Source organism: Aptenodytes forsteri, unplaced genomic scaffold (genome assembly GCF_000699145.1).
Source record: "Aptenodytes forsteri isolate BGI_AS27 unplaced genomic scaffold, ASM69914v1 Scaffold526, whole genome shotgun sequence".
NCBI lineage: Eukaryota > Metazoa > Chordata > Aves > Sphenisciformes > Spheniscidae > Aptenodytes > Aptenodytes forsteri.
In genome coordinates, this window is record NW_008794596.1 from 304,217 (window position 1) to 324,340 (window position 20,124).

General features: G+C 38.5%; 1 protein-coding gene across 1 annotated transcript in view; it reads left to right on the forward strand.

The window, feature by feature from the left end:
* The window catches only part of PRTG (protogenin), an 87,142-nt gene extending 68,649 nt beyond the window's left edge, over positions 1 to 18,493 (forward strand). The window contains exons 12-20 of the mRNA XM_009272684.1: positions 6,087 to 6,182; positions 6,728 to 6,914; positions 8,628 to 8,755; positions 9,517 to 9,687; positions 13,336 to 13,518; positions 14,707 to 14,827; positions 15,753 to 15,915; positions 16,894 to 16,998; positions 18,104 to 18,493. Of these exons, the coding sequence (XP_009270959.1) occupies positions 6,087 to 6,182; positions 6,728 to 6,914; positions 8,628 to 8,755; positions 9,517 to 9,687; positions 13,336 to 13,518; positions 14,707 to 14,827; positions 15,753 to 15,915; positions 16,894 to 16,998; positions 18,104 to 18,493 (1,544 nt within the window). The remainder of the gene's footprint in view (positions 1 to 6,086; positions 6,183 to 6,727; positions 6,915 to 8,627; positions 8,756 to 9,516; positions 9,688 to 13,335; positions 13,519 to 14,706; positions 14,828 to 15,752; positions 15,916 to 16,893; positions 16,999 to 18,103) is intronic.
* The last annotated feature ends 1,631 nt before the right edge of the window (positions 18,494 to 20,124 follow it).

Sequence of the window (20,124 nt, forward strand, 5' to 3'; positions counted from 1 at the left end):
TGGACACGCTGTTCTGGAGGGGGGGGGGGGGTGGGGAAAAAGTTCTTTCATGGTCTGACCTCGGATTCTTTCTTAATTTTATCTAGCCCTGACCTGCTGGCTCTGCTCTGGCTCCTTTCAAGGCCTTCGATGCTTCACAAACATGCAGCAGCTGAAGGAAACAATGACAGGGCTTTCAGAGGTTGCAATATTACACTCTCTTGTAACCTTGGCTAAGTAGCCTGTAAACAGATGCTTTCTATGAAGCATTTGCCAGAAAGTCGAAATTTTGGCTGTGTTGATATCAGCAAACACGGCTCTGTAACACTCTTGATTTAGGACTCTTCATTTTCTATTCAATATAAGCTTCAGCTGAATGAACAGTTACCCAGTGTGTCTTGTGTGTACAATGTGGTCGTGGAACCTGCTGTTACAGGTTTTATATTTATCTTTAATGCTATAAATTTACCTGGAATAGAAGAGTCGTATGAAGACATTATGAATGTCCCATTATGAATGGGATAAACGCAGTTTGGTCTTTTGCAGAAACTGATTTGAAGATAGTATTAAAATGTAATCAGGACATATGCATTTCTATGTATTCTTTTGAGAAGGGAGGATGGAATTATATATGGATTAGAATTTTTCATTGGCCGTGTTGTTAGTGTCGTGCTGCTTTAAGCTTAGAGGGTTTTAATTATGTAATAGAATGTATTGAGAATGGAATTTTGGTTCCATTGTGAATATGGAAGTGACTTTATTGTTGTTAGTAACTTTTCGTAAAAGTTCAGTCTGTGCAATCTTGGTCATTTAAGAATGAGGTAGTTGCATTAAAAAGTACTTCACCAGCTGCAAAGTGATTAGAAGCACATTTTTCGTTTTAGTTGTTTAACTGCTAATACAGGCATTTAATCTTTGATGCCTCTAGTTTTTCCAGCTGTGTTCATTGGAAGTGCATGAGGACACCATCTGGCAGTAATGAGGTATAACTCTACCAGATGGAACTAACCCACGTTGGTTGGAGAGATGTTCCATCCTCTCCCCATGTCGCCTTTATCACTAGGGAAATGTCTTCAAAACAGGGGACCGCCCTGCCGCCTTCCTCCAAATAATGGTAGCTGCTATAGGATTCATCCCAGCAAAACCTAGGTTTTCAGTGGATATATTTCAGAGGCCAGTAAGGGTCAACGGAAGCACCATTTATTCTACTGTGGAACAAAGACAGATTGTTTTCTATGTTTTTCTGTATTTGTCTCAATGTTTTGGAAGAACCGAAGAACTAAGTTTGAGACAGTAACTCAATGGAATTCCATGGAATACACCAACATACACTAAAACTAGTTCTGGTGTGAGAAGAGCAACTCTGTAGTTGCTTTTGCCTACCATTGTGTATGTATTTACTAGACCATTTATGTTTTCCTAAGCTTTGAAAACTGGACTCGGTATGTTTAATCCATGTTCAACTAATAAATAGATATAATTTGAACATATTAAAATCTTAGGTTTTGGAAAAGAAAATAGAAAATCTGAATATGAGTATTTCTGACTGACAGCTGCTTTGTAGCAATTTCTCCCCTTACTGAAAGAGAGATGGAAGATTTACATAGAAGCAAGGCTGAAGGCAGTAGTAAAGAATACTGAATGACTTTGAGCTGGTGCAATAAAACGTGGATGTTCCAATGAACTGTAGAGCAATAGAACTGCTAATAAATCAAGTCTCAATTCTTCACGATATTTTTGCAGTTTCTCTCAGTTTCTTGTGTCCAGACAGATAAGCAGCTGTGGTTCTCTCCAAGCTGGGAAATGAAATGACTTGTCACAAAACCAGGGTTGGAACATCTGTGCCAGCTTATCACACCCAGCTGATAATGTCTTTTAAGACAGTCTTTGTGTACTCCAGAGGCACTCTTGTAATAAAATTTATGAATTAGCTCTAGCATGTTTATATCAACATCAGTGCTGGCCTCTTGATTTGTACAAACAGTGTAGTTTTTCTGTCCTTTCCACCAGCTGATTTAAGTAGTAACAATAAAAATGCCTAATAAAAAGCTGTAGGTGCTGTGACACTTAATTTACAACAACCTAATGCCAGCAGCACTGAAAAAAACCCAAACCAAATTGAACAGAAACAAATTAACCTTAAAAAATTCACCCACTTGGTAAATAGGCTACAAAATTGTTCCTGTTCACCTTAGGTTTGGGAACGAGCCTTCAACCACTACACAAATACTGGCAATTGCAAGAGAATTAATTGAAATGACTCAGTGTTGCCAGCTGTTCAGAGAAATTTTGAAAATGCAGAGGTGAAATCTTGATGTGAGTTTTTTTTTTTTTACTTAAACGGAATTTGTGTGTTGAATGGGTTGAGTAAATCACTGCACCTAATTTGTTTCTGAATAGCAGTGATCTTCTGTGGAAAGATGTGTTACTCCTGGGTCTGTTATGAGCATGACTGATGGCCTCAATACTTGCTTCCCTGACTTCTGAGCCTCTCAAGCCTCCTGTTGCTGTATAATGTGCGTGGATGGCATACACTAAATTTGAGACTGTCAGCCCCCCAGGTGGCCATGCTATCCCCAATCTTTTATCAATGATTTATGTGTAAACTATTCAGGATACCTATGCTGGTTAAAGATAAGAAAGCTCCTGAAGTTTGTTTTCTCTCTAAGGATATGTCTGGCTTTGAATGTTTGATCCAGCTGATGAACAGATGAAAGTGTTTATGCCGAGTTTGTACTGGGATTGCCATTGAGGAGTAAATCATATCATAAGCTTGTAAACGAAACTAACAGTTGTTAAAAATATTTGAAACAGAAGCTACTTCAAACAAAAAAATATTTTCCACCACTTCATAAAACAAATAGTGTGCAAGTATCTGTTGGAACTGGAGGCAGATCTTTGGCTATTGGTTATCTTGTTTTGCATATGGTGAAGCTATGATCAACACGGAACAGCATCTCAGCGGGTACTTTGAATTGGTCTTCACTAATGTTATATGTGTAATCCGTGAAGCAAGTTTCACATCAGTTTCTTTCGCTGCTCAGTACACTGTCTTTAAAATTCTTTTATATTGTCCTTTTTGGATTACTATAACATTTAGGATTTTCTAGGCCAGTACATAATGCAGCCCTCCTCAGTTGCTCTTTCAATTACAGATACCAGCAGATGGTTTTTCAACCATAGAAGCAGTAATGTGTGACAGCTTAAAAATTCTGACATAGCTTTTGGATTGAACTAGTCTTGCTACCAATTGAACCATGATGTCCTGAAGTGGAAATAACCTTGTTTTTTAGCTGGTAGAGACTAGTTGAGAGACTTTATTTTTAAACAGGTTCTTCTATATAAAGATAATTCCTTTTGAAACGTCTTGTATTACACAAGAGTAAGATGAATGGTATTCAACATTGTGCTTTTTCTAAGTGGAGAGCATTAAAGACACTTCAAATAAGATTTAGAAAATGTGTTTTTCTCAAAACATTTGAATTTTTTTTGTGGGAGTTACATTTTTGCCTTTCTTCCACATCCCATTATTCTTCCTCTCCTCCCCAATCAAGTGTTAATGAGGAATTCAGGTTTAAAAAAAAAAAAAAAAAAAAAAAAAAAAAAAAAAAAAAAAAAAAAAAAAAAAAAAAAAAAAAAAAAAAAAAAAAAAAAAAAAAAAAAAAAAAAAAAAAAAAAAAAAAAAAAAAAAAAAAAAAAAAAAAAAAAAAAAAAAAAAAAAAAAAAAAAAAAAAAAAAAAAAAAAAAAAAAAAAAAAAAAAAAAAAAAAAAAAAAAAAAAAAAAAAAAAAAAAAAAAAAAAAAAAAAAAAAAAAAAAAAAAAAAAAAAAAAAAAAAAAAAAAAAAAAAAAAAAAAAAAAAAAAAAAAGGCAGTGAGGATAAACAGACCTCACAGGCTCCTCATTCAGCTCAGCAGGGCACTAGACCTTAGCTATTCTTCATTTCACAGTGAAGATGATCAGTTCTGGGTGACCACTTTCAAAGGGCACAGAGTTTTTGAAGGTGCTCGGCAGGATGATAAATTGTCGTGTCTGTCATCCTGTGTCTTGCGGAAATGCAGCAGGGGTCTCTTCTGCAGGAACTTGTAAAGAAAAAGATAGACTGTGACACTTGGCTGGTTGGATGCCGCCTGTTTATGTGGAATCTGTTCAAGGGTCTGCTAAATAGTACCTGAATTCAAGTTTTTTCTAAGAATGGTTGGGAGAATCAATTGTTTTAACAACCTCCAAAGCATAATCCTAATGAGATCTTAAAGAGGTCTTGATGGCCTCTTTTTTAAATTTTGGCTTTGTTTTTGAATATTTCAGTTATGTGCTAAACATATGTATTCCTACCACAGGTTAAGAAGCCTGGGAAGGTATATATTTCTGCTTTTCTGAGATGCGTGCTGTAATTAGCCTTGATAAGTCACCACAACTTGATTTTGGTGTATTCAAATCACTTGGTACTTTTGAAGCACAGTTATCTTTTTTGGTTGGGCTCAATGTTTTTAAATGCACCTTCCTTTCACGTCTTTTGTTTTTACAAATTTTTAAGAGATTGCAATGATTTACATGTAATATCTTACTATCTTTCTGAATTTTCAATATTAAAATTCCATATTTTCTTTTATCACATGCTTAAGGTTATTCTGTGTGTTTGTGTCCATCTCCTTTTCTCTGATTGTAATTTGTTGGCTAGGAACAACTGATGTTATCTGTTGTTAAAGGGATATTGTAAACTAAAAAAAAAACTTGAAAGCAAATGAGAATTTTACTCTAGTTTAAAAAACCCTCATTTTTTGACATTTTGTTATTTATATTGTCTACTTGTGATGTGAAAGTCTATTTGAAAAACGGGAATGGGCTCCTCTTGCCTATTCTACCATTAGTGTTAAACACATCAAAGAAATACTTTAATCCAAATTTAAGAGCCCCTTTTCCTTTACACCTATATTTAGATTTTGGTAAAATCGTCTTTTAAAAATAAACATACATAGAGATGTAAACTCTACCTAGCAATATCTCATTTAAAGCTGATGCTGGCAACTACAGCAGAAAAAGTTTGTCTATTTCAAAATAAATATGAAAAGATTTTACAAAATGCATTATTATGAAATTACTATGCTGTCTTTACAGAAACATCAAATCAAGTTAAGATTGTATTGCTGGTGCAGAGACTGCAGAGGGAGCCAACGATCTGATGTAAACAAAAGTCCTACTTGTGGTGAAGAAATGTCAGGGATTTTTGTTCCTGTTTATTTCATGAGAGAAGCCATGTCATCTGGGGGTACCCCACACCATCTCCACTTACAGAAAGCTCAAAGCCCCTTCCTAACTCATTTCTCTGTAGTAAATTTTCACTTGGATCAAGGCCTGTGTGTCACTAACAAAGCTGATAGAAGCAGCAAACTGCAATATGGGTACCCAGAGACATGGCCAGAGAAAGGGAAATAGGGAGACTCTTCAAGCTAGGAACAGTGACCCTCTAGGAATGCCAGAACCAGCTTTCAAGCAAACATGTGGAAGTGGAAGTTGTGAGTCAAAGGCATTACTAACAATCACTGTTGTTTCACAGTATATCTCCTCTTGGAACCCAGAACTAAAACATTTCCCATTTCTTTGCTGGGTCCTGTCTTCCTGCTTTTGCTTTGATTGCCCTGCTTCATTACAGCCTGCTTATCCAGAAATAAATATTGGTTTCTGTGGACCTCATGCTGTTTGTTTTAGAAAATCTTTGTTATAGACTGAAAGTGCTTTCAATATGCTGAATAATACTATTAAATCTAGCTCTGTAGCTGTGAAGGTGTGATTTTGTTACAGATAGAAAGGTGATATTTATCCTACTCCCACTGATTTCGGTTACAAACTTTGGTTTGAGGCTACCGGAAGCAAGACTGGGAGATATGTGACTGATTTTAGTGCAGTCTGGGCAAAGATTCAGGGAAATTCGCAGAGCTGGAGAAAAGACAGGCTTCCAGGCATCCAGCCCATTCATCAGTCTGCTGACTGTAGCAGATGATTTTTGAACCAAACTTGCAGGAGAATCAAGTTATCTCACCATCTGTAGAAGTCTGAAAATCCTTATTTTTTTTCCTTGAGTCTAATTATTCCTTTTCTTTTTGTGCAGATCCTAGAAGAAAGTATCATGTAAGGCTGCTGGCATATAACAGCATGGAAGAAGGTTATCAGGCAGACCAAACAGTCAGCACTCCAGGATGTGTCTGTAAGTGTTGTAGGTACATGAAGAATTTATTAAGAGCTGACCTGTTTCAAGGTCCCAGCAGCTCTGTGTTTTTAACCTATAAATAATCAATTAATTCAGTGTAAAACAGAGAACCAGAAAGATCATATCTCTGACAAATACTATCCTAGTCATCCTGCAACTGAGACAGTCTCCTGTGTTCATGAACTGCAGCTGAGGAAACAAGATAGCTACCAAGCACATTTTCCTCCTATTGGATTGTCTGCATCATCTAACCAGTGAGGTATCATGTATCTTATGAGAGATTTATCTCTCTCCCTTGTCTCTGTTTATAGTTTTGTCTTTGTTTTTGACTAAACAAGTGGGACTACAGAAGTAATGTGACATGTATTGGGTTAGGAGGGATCTTTAATAGCTTGAACCAGATTCCTGGGTCTGAATACCAGGTAGTGCTGAGTAGCGGCAGATTTGAATCTAAACCTGTGGGCTCAGACCTGTCTCTTAATCTTACCAGTATCTGTATACGGTTCATTAAATAATTCATGCTCTTTTTTTGTTTTAAACAGCTGTCCGTGATCGCATGGTGCCACCGCCACCACCTCCTCACCACCTCTATGCCAAAGCTAACACTTCATCTTCTATCTACCTTCACTGGGGAAAGCCTGCCTTTACATCTGCGCAAGTCATTAACTACACAATCCGCTGCAACCCAGTGGGGCTGCAGAATGCTTCTCTGGTTCTCTACCTTCAAACGTAAGTGCAGCGCTACTAATGAATCTTCATTTCCCATTTCCAGATCCTTCCCACTCAGTTTCTACTCTTCCTGCCCTCTCTTAAGCCTTTTGCTGTAACAACTTTTATCTCCCTTAGAGGACTGTGTGTTTTGCCCAGTGGCTGCTAGTTCTGTTTCTTGGGTTATTTAAGATGTGTCCATAGAACAGCTTAATTCTCTACCTGTGATCCTTGTGTTGGATCCTTGGACAAGCTCTTGAATTTTTAGTGGCTTTTTAACTAAGTTGAATTTAATTTTAAGCTCTTCTTCAACCAAACAAAAGAGAATACCTATTTTGTAGGTAGCTTGTCTAGGCAAAGATGAGACTTAGTCCAGTGTCTGGTTTTAAGACTGGAAACAAGAATTTTTGAGTTTTGAGGGGTTGAGCACGTTATTATGGGAATGCCACATTCCTGAGTGTGTGGCACCCCACCAGGAGAAAGCTGAGTAGGAACTACAGCTTACTTTTCAGATAAGCAACGCATGAGCCACAGAATGGCAGAACAGGGAAGAAATTCTGCCTAGGCTTGGTGTTCAACTCTCTGCCCAGGTGGCACAGGAGCAGAAGACTGCTCCGTTGTGACTGCCTATGCTGGGAGTGTAAACATTCATATGTTGAGGGAATCCATATGTGTGTAGCTCCCTCAATACTTGGGTTTACTCAAGCGTTCTAAATAAGAAAAATGCTGTCTTAAAAGATAGTTTCCATCCTAACCTCGATGGTTTTCTCTTCAAAGAGCGCATCTCCTGCTGTATAACTCCTGACTTAACGATTAGACACAGTATAATCACCATGTAAAATTCTTAGTGTGCAATATGGAGCAAAGCAATGAATGCTGCTTTTTGTGTTAGGATGAGACCGTTGCAAATATTGGTGACTGCCTTTGCAGTATGGAAGGTGAAAATACTAAATGAGATTAATAAAGCAATATCTGTAGAGTAACACCATTTTAAATTGAGATTTAATCTCGACTGGGGTATTATCACCCGGAATTAACCCTGGTGTATATGAAAGATTTCCTCCCACCCCCAGAATCAAAATAAAGCAGAATGTCTACAATTGACTTTGTGATCAAACCGTAAACTGCAATATTACTATTAATATAATCAATTTTACAATTGATAAATTACCAAATATGACTACAAGATGAGTAGGGAACATTCATATTCTACAGAGATCACCTAAACATGAGGTGATAGAGGCCATAAGTGGAAGAGGAAGTTGCACACATAGCCTATGTCTGTTCTGTGAACTGAGAAGCAGATGCAGGAATAGCTGATGGGGCCAACAGCATGTGCCTTTTCAGCTGTGGTGCGGGTTGTGGTTTAAGTGTTACTCCAGCTTGAAGCATGGACAAATGTGGAAAGAGCTGAGTTTGGGATACCTGTTGGTGATCTGGGCAATAATATTCTTGGACTTGCTTGTGCGTCAGCTGTCGAAACAACCTTTATAAAAACTTGAGCTCAAGTCAACTGACAGCAGACATAGTATCCTCCAGAGAGCTCCAGGGTTAGTACAATTACATTTTCAGGTAGACAGTGCAGATGGACCACGTGTCTGGACTTGAACTGGTTTGTCTTGTGTTGAACTGACAGTGAGAATCTACTCACAGTGACTAAGAGAGATCATTTGAGTTTGGGATCTTCAAGTCAACTGCTGCTGTTAAATTTATTTTATTCCTTCATCTGTACAGGTCAGAGACTCACATGTTAGTTCAAGGTCTTGAGCCAAAAACCATGTACGAATTTGCAGTTCGGCTGCACGTGGACCAGCTCTCCAGTCCCTGGAGTCCAGTAGTCTACCATACTACCCTTCCAGAAGGTAAGGCACTAGGAGAGGACCACATGGTTCTAAAATGAAAGCTCTGTAAACCAAATGGCCTGAAAAATTGCTTATTAATTTTAAGCTGTCTGTAGGAGAAAGAAATACTTTCCTCTGAGATACAGATATTGCTCTTCTTGGTGAGAGATAGAAAAATGCTGTCAGGAAAATCTTTGTTTTGGAACTGTGAAATTCTTTTTCAAAATCTACCTAAAATCAGCAATGATTTTTATATAAAATGTGATATACTTACACCATTAGCAACCACTGAATGGAAATAACTTGAATAAAAAATTTAAAATATGTATTGAAGAGGCATGGCTGATTCATAGGCATTATGAAAACATATTTTAAAAAGCAGAAGCTTTAGAAACTGTAAGAATACTACACATCTACTGCTCTAGCTGCTGGTTTGCTTTTCTGTCAGCTTGGTCAGTGAAAATCAAAAACTTCAGTTTCGTGTTCTCAGCACTGCAATGTTTGGGATGTACCTGTTCACAGGGTAATAATGTGGTTTTTTGTCAGTAACTGTTTCCTTCTGGAGTTGAAGGAAAAACATGAAATGCGCTTTTAAAAATCTAAGCCTTTGACCGGATCAGAGTTAACAGGAGAGTTTCTCTTGAAGAGCAGTATGTGTTTGTTTATGTTGTTTATCTGGGATGTAGCAGTAGCCATTAGGTCTGCACATCAGTTTCTTTCTAAGCAATTTAATTGCATGTAAATTAGGTTAGCCTAATAGCATTGTGTTACTGTTCTCACAGCACCATCTGGCCCTCCAGTAGGAGTGAAGGTGACTTTGATAGAGGATGATACTGCTTTGGTTTCCTGGAAGCCACCTGATGGTCCTGAAACAGTTGTTACACGATATACTATCCTTTATGCATCCAGGAAGTCTTGGATTGCTGGGGAATGGCAAGTGTTGCACAGAGAAGGTAAACTAAAATCATAAACCTATGAACTGGAGAAACAGTGATGCTACTTATAAGATGCTTTGTTACTTTCAACTCCCTTGGGCTACAATAAGAAACTCATATAAATGTTCACATAAAAGTTATAATTAGTTTAGAATTATTCCCATGGTTGTGATGAAAATGTATTAAAAACCAATTAATACTCAGAAGGTGAGGGGAGAGGGGCTGTCTGTGTTGCTTTGGAGCTCAGTGTGTGCGTGTGAACCCAAATGTCTCGTAAATCCAATTACATCCATCGGAGTTCTGTTGTAACCATGATTGTGACGGTTTCATTTTGTAAATGCACTCTTTCAAATCTGAAGTCTCTGAGATGCCTTGCTCTCCAGAAATAAATTTATAAATGTGGCTGTGTGGGTTTATATGTTTCTTTCGATCACTGCCGATCCAGTTAGCTCAGTTTGCTTAATGAACTTTCCCCTACTCCCAGTAAATTGCTCTGCAAATTCAATTTAATTCTCTGGCTGTATTCTCCTGCGGAGCCCCAGCTAGCTAATCTAACAGTAACTCAGGTATGGTGATATAAACCGCAGTCACATCTTTGTGATTAGATGCAGCTATAGTCTAAATTTTTATAGGCACTTTCCAGAATAATACTACGATTTGAAGAGCTGCATCAAGAACGGATTTCTACTATAGCCAGAAAAAAAGAAAAAGGCATTTACTGTTCGGTTGGTAGCCAAAATAGACAGAGGCAGTTCAGAAGAGATAATGTTCCAATAATGTATTAAACCAGAGAGGGAAGCTCAGTGTTACAGAGTAGTCATGTGCTTCGGTAGCTTATTTAAGAGGATTGCCCAGGAAGAGTTACTATTTTGTTGTTCTGTGTTGTTTCATGGCTGAAAGCTTAGTTGTCAGCAGAGAGTGAGGCTTTAAATTTTCTGTGGAGAAAAATTCATAAAACTTAACGAGCATGCAGAGGACAATTCATTTCGCCATCAGTGAGAGTAAACTGTTTTAGTTCAATGACGGTGGTTGTCCTTTGTGCTGCTCCTGAAGAGAAGACGAAGGACCAACAGCCATTTTGAAAGATGGCAGTGCCGCTTTGTCTTTGCTGGAGCAGAATGGTATTTGTCAGGCTGGCCTCAAATAGAATGGTCAGCTGTGAAGAATAACAGTAAAATGACTATTAATCTTAAGCAAAATTTGTGAAAAATAACGAGTCTCTAGTTATGAGGTCTAACTGTAGGGGGAAGATTGAGCCCATGGTTTTTCACTATTAAAATTGTTCAAAGAAACAGTGATATAAAGTCCCATTAAACTGTTGAAAGAAACAGTGTTGTAAAGTTGTCACATTAAAGGACCAATTTAATATTAATTTTTACTCACTGAAAAACCCAGCAGATTTAAATTCACAGGGAGCTTATATTTGAAGAATAAATCTTGTCATTCTGGTGATGATACGCTGTATTTGTTGTATGCAGTGAAGTGGCTGAATTGCTTTCAGGTATATACTTAGCTCAGCCATGGCTGTGAAACTGAACAGCATCTCAAATAGTCTTTTACCATAGATATTTCGGATGAGGGGATGGCAATAACAGTAAACGTTTTCATGTGTTCCCATACTAAAAGTGTTGGAGGGAATGAGCAAATGGAGAGCTATAAATCTCAGTGTATTACTATGTCCGTCAATGTTAGGGTCGCTAATTTTGTATTTTGACAGATATATTAGGGTTTGAGGCATGGCATGGAATTCGGGCATCTTGACACGTTAGGACAATCTGTAACGCTCTTAGTTAAAGTACAGATGAAAAAGTCTGTGAAAGAAAACTAGTATGTAAAGGCAAAATTGGGCAAATACTGTGATAGTCCCGTGACAGTCCTTTCATAGGTAATTTGAGGTAGAAGCAGGGTTTGGGTTTTTTAATGCATTCATTCTGATTAGATCAGCTAACCCTATGCAATAAATAGCATTGTTTTGTCTTGACACTAAACTTGTTCTGCAGAAGATTTATGAAATCTTAACCCCATTCCTTTCCCATACCTCCAAAGACACCCTCCCCCAAATAAAAAAAAAAAAACCAAAAACAAAAAACACCAAATCAAAACAAAAAAACCACAAACCAACCCTACCACCTATAAAAGTCCTAGCATGGGCTTTAGTTTATGCATGAAAATTTCTACCGGTCCATCAACTTAAAAAACAAAACCCTCTAATTGACTGAGCTTGTGTCAGGCATGGCAGAATTAGAAAATATAACTGCAGTTTGTTGCTGATCCGTGATGTGAGTTATCTTCCAGCCACCTCCCCCCTTTTCCCTCGTTCTCTTCAAGTGGATCAGAAGTTACAGCCTTTGCACACTTGGTGTGCAGTAAATCAGTACAAAGTGCTTACTTGCTTTAGTAATGCAGCAGATTTGAAAGGAGCTGGTGGGAAAGAGCCTGTAATATTGAAACGTGACCTTTCACCCTCGCTGGTGCTAAATATTACAGCTCCTTTGGTTACAGATACCTCACATTTTACTTCAAATGCTTTCAGCTAATGGTGTTTTTTATGGAAGAGCTGAAATAGCTTTTGAAGTAGCTTCCCTTTTGCCAAATGTATAATCTTTTCTGTCAACAAAACAACCTTATATTTTACACCCTCCCACGATACTATAAATTCTGACTTCTGAAACTGATTTGACATGTTGAAATTTAGACTTAAGCCTGAGAAAAAGTGAATGGAATATGTGAAAGAGAACAAGGGATAGATTTGGTCCTGTAACTGCCACTATTTAAGGAAAGAAAAGCAATGTATTTCTATGGTAGGAAGAAACACAAGCATTTTAGAAAGGAATTGGAATTTTAAGCAGCAGTCTGCAGTCCCTGGACAGGCAAAGCTCTCATTGACTTTGACAGGAGTTTTGCCTGTCTAAGGACAATGCAAGTGAATCCTATTTATGTTCTTAATCTGTTTTTCCTGCCTTCAGGGACTTGAGGAAATGAATCCTTAGCATGTGAGAGAGATGGTTTCTGTAATATTTTTAGTAGCACAGCTTAGATGCACAGTAATCAAGGAAGCCTACACAGGTCTAAATAGGGTTTAATTTTATTTTAAAAGCATGGTATAATGTACTCTTCCAAATCTGTCGTGTTCATTTTACCAACTAGACCTGAAATTTGATAAACTGAACCTGAATTACTTTGTTATGACAATTTTCATTCACATTCATGGCACAGTGGGTCTAGGAGAGGCACATAGATTAGTATATGAGAGAGGTCTAACATTCTGCTTTCTCTGCCTGAAGGTCTGGTTAATCCTTGGAGCATCTCCTCACAGATACAATCACAACATAAACACTCTCACACTGAAATGCAGCTAGCGCTAGATTTAGGATTAGTATGCTGTGTATCGTAGTCAATACTTGACTCTTGGTTTTGAACTATACTGGCACTTCGCAGAGTGCTGTGTTCAAGCAGTATGGAGAGAAAGGACAGAAGGGACAAGAAGGCAATCCCAGTGTTCATTCTGTACCCTGTGTAAGCAGGTTAGAACGTATGAAAGTGATCACAATCCTCGAACAAGATTTGGAGGTGGTATTGGGAAGAAAGTGTAGGTCCCAATGTCTAAACCTCAATCTGTGCCCACAGATTTTGTCTAACTGGAACTGTTTATCAATCTTTTCATAGGAGCAATGACCATGGCTTTGCTGGAAAACCTTGTAGCAGGAAATGTCTACTTGGTCAAAATAGCAGCCTCCAATGAAGTGGGAGAAGGACCCTTCTCAAATGCAGTAGAACTTGCTGTCCTGCCAAAGGAGACATCAGAGTCTAATCAGAGACCTAAACGCTTGGATTCGGGAGACTCCACAAGTCAGTAGGAATGTTTTGATTACCGCTGTCACAAGTACCAGGAAAAAAGATCCTGTTTTAGCTTGTAACTGCTTTCTGGGTAAACCATTCTGTTTTACGTGAGGCAGTCCTAACAGTGTAGTGTTTTCTTCTAAATGAAACAATTTTGGAATTTTTATCTCAGTTCAACTCAGAACTGGTTTAATTCTTTTGCTCAGAAGTTGGAAGTTTGCCTTTCAAATGAGAATACATAATTGTTTTGAATTTTACATCAATATCAACTTTGCAGCCGCTCTTTTAAGGCGCTTCCTTTAAGTCCTTTATTTGACTTGAGATACCAGTAGCACTGGGTCAGTTAGAACCAGACAGCCCAGCAGAGATGGGATGGCATCTCAGATAAATCTGTTGAAATTTGCTGGTTCCTGGTATTCCAGCAACCCAAACCAACCTGTCAGTGAGTGATATACCAGCATATATTTTCACCAAAGAAGTCAGACCCACCTGCAGCTCTTTGGGGAAAACTATGTGTTACCTTGCAGAAGTTAAGGTAGCATCAGTGGTTTCTCCATATAAGAATGGAAGAACACATTGTCTTTGTCTGACATAGAAGAGGATTTATCTTGGTGACTTGTTACACATTCTAAGGCTAGTAATTATTCAGGTACATGAACCTTTTAACCTTTCCTTGTTGCTACACATAGAATTGTGATTAAAACACAGGGATTTTTCTTGCCCAGGTTTTCTCCCTTCCTGGAATTTAGTTATATTTTAGGCCTGAATAAGCAAATAGAGTCATGCCCTCAGGATTAGGTTAATAGACATATGATGTCAAAGCATAAACCAAAGTGAACCCTCCTAGGTGACAGTGGCTGGAACTCTCCAAGCCTTTTCCCTTTGTTGTCTAGTTAGCACCCTGTAAGGACGGGGTTGGAGAGAGCTCCTCTGCTCCATGTTGTACGTCACCGAAGAGACTGTGGTGTGGGGCAGCCCCTTCTTCCCCTCCCACCAGGACTGCATACACTCCTCTGTTTGGTCTACAAGTTTTATTTTCAAAAGCGTCAAAATGTATGACAGAGAAGGTCTGGAAATCTCATTAAAAAGAAGCATTTGTCTCTGTGGTTGTGACTGGAACCCTATTAATTTCCTGAGAGGGAGCAGGGGGTAACTCTTCTTATTTACTGAGCCTTTCTGTGTTCTTTTTTGCTATAGCGTATTCTGACTATTACCATCTGGACCAGAAATCAATGACTGGCATTGTTGTCGGGGTTTGCATAGCCTTGACCTGCATCCTTATCTGCATCCTGATCTTAATTTATCGCAGTAAAGCCAGGTATGTTTTTGTTCTTGAAGATTGAGCTCTTTCTGAATGCACTGATTCTTGGGACATGCCGCCTTCTCCAAGAGTGCTAAGTTCTCTGAAGTACTCTGTCTCTTCACCTATTTCTACCAGCAGTGGAAACAAAGCACTTTGTTGGCTCTTCCTACTCTACCTGAGTCCCTTCTCCAATGAAAAGAAGGAAGAACCCACAAAGTGAGTCAGTGGTGCTTTGACAACTAAGTATGAGGCATGTTTCCAAATAAAAAAACCCTTTTGAGTCAGATAAGCATGCTGCTTTACATCATCTGCTCCTCCTGCTTAATCCTCCAGCCTGTCCAGACCTGGTTTGCAAGACTTTAACCCTCTGGTGTTGCTGGACAAGAGGAACTCGGACATGAAGCAGTTCCATGATGCAGTTTCTTTGCAGTGGTGCAAGCCACCATCTGTCTGTCTTGTCATCAGCTGCTATGGGGCATAAACTGGCCCAGTGACTCTGCCCTTAACTGTGGGATCAGAACAAATATAAGTTACTTGAAATAATAAATTAAAAAACTGTCTGAAAGTATATTTTAGTAACAAGGGGTTTTTAGCATACATGCAGGAAGAAGTATGGATTGGGAGACAGTCTCTGTGTAGCATGGTAGAAAGGTCTTAATATCATTAGTGGTTACTTCCTCCGAGTAATATTACTAATCATGACAATTTCTGTCTGCACATAAGCTTGTAGCCTACTGTGTATGATTAACTGGAAGCAGATGTTATTTTTATCACAAGCAATAACATTTAAATTCCATGAGAGTTAGGAGTATCATATAACAAAATGTAAATGCCAAGAATATACCAATATTACTTGATTAATAATAGCTTTAAAGTTTATCCTTGCTTTTTTGTATTTTCTTCCTGTGGGTCAATTTTATTCCTGCTTAACATTGTGTAGGAAAACATCTGCTCCTAAACCTGTGCAGCAAAGCACTGACCAGCTGTCGCATACCAGCATCTCATTAGCCGGTGCTAATGAGGTGAAGAGTATTGAAGGAATTGCAGAGAACGAGGAATCCTTATTGCCAATGATCGTGGGAAACAGCTTCATTGATGCTAAGGTACTGTGAGCTTTACTCACTCCCAAACCAGAAATCTTTCTTTAGAATTCATTGCTATAACATCTGAGTCCTTATCAAAAGTAAAATATGTACACTACAAATCCACAGCAGGTTTTTTTAATGGGACAAGCACAAGTTTGGCAATCCAGGGTCAAATTTTCAAGACTCGTCTTAAAGTTCAGCTAGAGATCTGATTCAATACACTTGTCTTACACTGCACCGTGCAGATTGGAGAGTTTGGCTCTGGCACAGCATCAAAGGATAAAAGCTCCATAGACTTAGGGCTGCTAGGTGGTCTCTGCTAGTCCAAGGAGACAGGCAAGAGAGTCCTTGTCAGCACCTAGTTCAGTAAGTGCCTGTGCACGATCTAGTCAAGTATGACACTAAGCAGGTATTAAAGAAAATATTATTTTTCTGTATATTTACTGGTAAGACAATGTTACATTTTATAAACTCATATTTGTCAAATTAGAAATTAATCTAGATGGCAGTGGATGTGTAGAATCCTACAGTCGAATCCAGTGTGACAAAACCACATTGGCCTTACTTTCACATACAGACATACTGATTTAAGGCTTGTTCTGTACACACTGCAAACTTGAATGCAGCTGCTCCCTGAGGATATGTGCAAGAGCTGGGAAATGGAAATGGACCCCAGCACAGGCACAGACACTATGTCTATGAATGGTCACATTCAAAGTAGTAGAGCAAGAGCAGTGGCTGGAATATTTTGCTGTGCGTTTGCAGTATTACAGCTGTTGCGTCTGGCCTGTGGGCTTGCCAGATTTAGTGGATCTGGACTTGACTTGTCTCGGGCAGTAGATGAATAGCAGACCACAAAAATGTGACTCAGCACTAAGACTTCATTTGTCTTCCTTTTCAATATGGAGCCAATGGGTAGGAATAGAAAAATATTGTCAAATATCTTAGAAATTTAGTTTGTTAAAATAAATGTCTGTGTATCTCTCTCTGTTGTAGGGGGGATCTGATCTGATTATTAACAGCTATGGGCCTGTCACGAAGGCTAACTGCAAGAAAAGGTGGCTGTTCTTCCAAGATACTAAGAAGGGGAAGACTGAGGAGGTAATTGGTCTAATAGGCAGAGATGTACAACCGTTATTGTAATACCCTGTATTTGCAAAGGAAGATATGTAGTTTTCCATTTATGGAAAAGCATAATTAGTGGTCTGTTTTAATTGGATAGTTTCAGTTGTGTTAAGGTTGATGGTGTTCTACTTTGTAGTAAAGTCTTATGGAAGTTTCATTTTCTGTCCCAAGTTGTCAGATATTGTAACTCTTTACAGTTAACTGATTGCTTTCTTGCCTGTGCCCTTTTGTCTGTGAGCAAAAGGATTTCTGTGTACTGGGTCCATGCATAGCATCTACAGTACATCTGCAGAGACTTTGTATAAAAAAAAATACAAATTAAATATGAATTTATAAATAAAAATAATATAAAAATATAAAGAATCCCCTCCTACCCTGACAGCTAAAACTTTGTTTGATGAAGGGAAATCAAAAGAGGGAAATTAAATGATTTACCCAAAGTATTGAAGAAATGGAGAATCTGAGTAGAACTGTCTGGCTTCTGAAATAGTTGCTCTGGACACATTTGCTATTTGGATGAGAAAAATAACAGTTTAAAACTGAAGTGTTAAACCAAGTCCTGAACATTACCGTGCAAATTCACACCTACAGGGCATCTAACTAATGTTTATTGAATTGTAACTTGCATTGTGCTCTTGTATGTTTAAGGAATAGGAAGTCGATATCCATGATGTAAATTCATATTCCAAAATATTTCCAGAAGCAGCTGCATATTTCTGATGCCTCTATAAGCAAAGTATTTGCTACCACCCAAGGAGTCATGCTTAAAGAATATGCATGAAGGTATAGGAGAGAGCTCTACCAAGTATGTTTTTAAAATACCATTCAGGTCTCTCCAGTGAAATCATTCTTGATTAGCCATGCTTAGCTAGAAGGGATTATTTCATCTATTATGGAAAAGTATGAGCAAGACCTGAGATCAATTCTTTTTAACCTCCTGTAGGAAAGCCCAGATTGTTCCAAGCCAATGCTGTTAGAGGCACTCTGGCGGAATAGGAGATAGGAAATGCAGTAAGAATTCAAATTATGGCCTAGCTTTTCAGAGGCTGAACAGTCTTTTTTCTCTCTGCTTTTTATGTAGCCTCAGAGAAAATTTGTCCAGGCAGTGTGTCTGTATCAGCCAGGCACCACTGTGCTGATCAGTGAGGATGACTCCCCCAGCTCTCCCGGCCAGCAGTCTAATTTCCAGATGCCGTTCAGTATTGTTGCCGATACGGAGCATTCAGCCAACAGCGAAGGAAGCCATGAAACTGGTGACTCTGGAAGATTTTCTCATGAGTCCAACGATGAGATACACCTCTCCTCTGTGACAAGTGCCACCCCTCCCACTACCAGTCCTTTTGCAAGCAGTGACTTGGGTACGAACATGATGAGCCCTGCTATAAGTAACTGCACAGTGTCTCCTCTGCCATTTGCTACTGACCAGACTCCTACCTCACCTCTTCAGATACACTCTGCGGTGCAAAACTGACATCCTTAGGGCCACGCCAGACATTCTTGCAGTGTATGTCTGTTCGAAGGACAATGAACAGGGAGCCAAAGTTTTATTGCGGAAAACCTGACTAACCTAGCAGGCAATCCCATGTTTCTGTTGAATGTTCTTTTTCTTTTTTTTTATTTTGTTTGTTTTTTAAAACTCACTCATTTTGAATGTTCAGTGGTCAACAAATGTGAAAGGACAGTGAAGATTTCTGACTAAAGTTAAAAATATGTCACTGGAGCAATGGGAAGGCTGTTGGCCCTTTTGCTGACTATCTACCTCAGTTTGCCAAGAGGTGAACTCTGAATGACAACTGCTTTACCTCATTTGTGTTCTAGTTGGTCTCAGCTATAGAACTGATGATACTTCCTAGTAGTGTTGTTTTATTTTGGGTTTCTTTTATTTTGTTTTATTTTCAGTTGTGTGTAGAATGTGTGTGTGTGCGTGCGCATGTGTGCGCACTCAGTGATCAGGGAGTTGTATAGGTAGGTGAACAAGATTGTTTAGCTGAAGCTCTGTCTTTAAAAAGAAGGAAACCTCAGAGTATAAAATGTAATGATTTAATGTGGTTGACACAGAGGATGTTAAAAACTGGGAAAACTGGAGTTGGTGCTTCCATGTATACAGCCACATGAAATCTTTTGTACCTCTTGATTTCTCATAACCCCAGTAAGCCTAGGACAGTGCCTTTCCCCCAGAAACTTGTGCCAGCAACTGCTGACAGGATGTATGCTATATCCTTAGGACTCTGGGACATGTTGGGTTCCCCACAGTGACAAATGTTGCCCCTTTATTGACAGTTAATGCTAAAAAGCATGGCAAAATGAAGAAGTATTCAGGATTTCCAAACAGTTTGGCTCTGCCTGAGAGTCATGGAATAGATAATAATGCTGAGTATTCCAGTATCGCAGTACTTCTTAGTAATGGTGCCTTGCATTATATATTATGAAATTACTGATTTGCCTTATGCCTTTTTAGTATTCATAAAGTTGCTTTGGAGTACAGAAAGATGCCTTAAAAGCTTCTTAGATGTTTTAAGTAAACTGTGTCATGTGTTTATAGTTCATTTTTACCCAGCTTTGAGTGCTGATAAGCACTGCTAGCATCGTAGTATGTCTCAGAGCTGTTGTTACGATGCAACCCTGCCCCTTGCCTTCGCCTAGTGTGCTGTTAGCCAGGAATTTTAGCTCAGGGAGTGACTTTACCCGCATGCCAATCTAAAACTCTGATTAGGCTACCATGAGAAATAAAAAAAGCCAGAGCTTTAGTTGAAGAGTCTGTTGAAAGAGGTGAATTCTGCTACTGCCTTGAACCCATGCAATTCCTGTTTTATACTACCTCCTTTAAAAGTTATTCTAGTGTTTTTTGGGGTTTTTTGTTGTTGTTGTTTTTTCCTGTACTCAGGGAACAGTTTGTTACTTTTGAGCTGCCTCACAGAAAAGTGGAGCAAACTGACAGGGTATCATGTTTTGTTTTTTAATAGGAGAGAGGGGGAGAGAGAGGGAGGAGGTTGGAATCATCCAATGTTATAAACTTGCCTGTATCTATATCTAGTCCTCTTCTCCACTCCTCCTCTTTCCCTGTTTTACTTAAAAAAAAAAAAAAAAAAAAAAAAAAAAAAA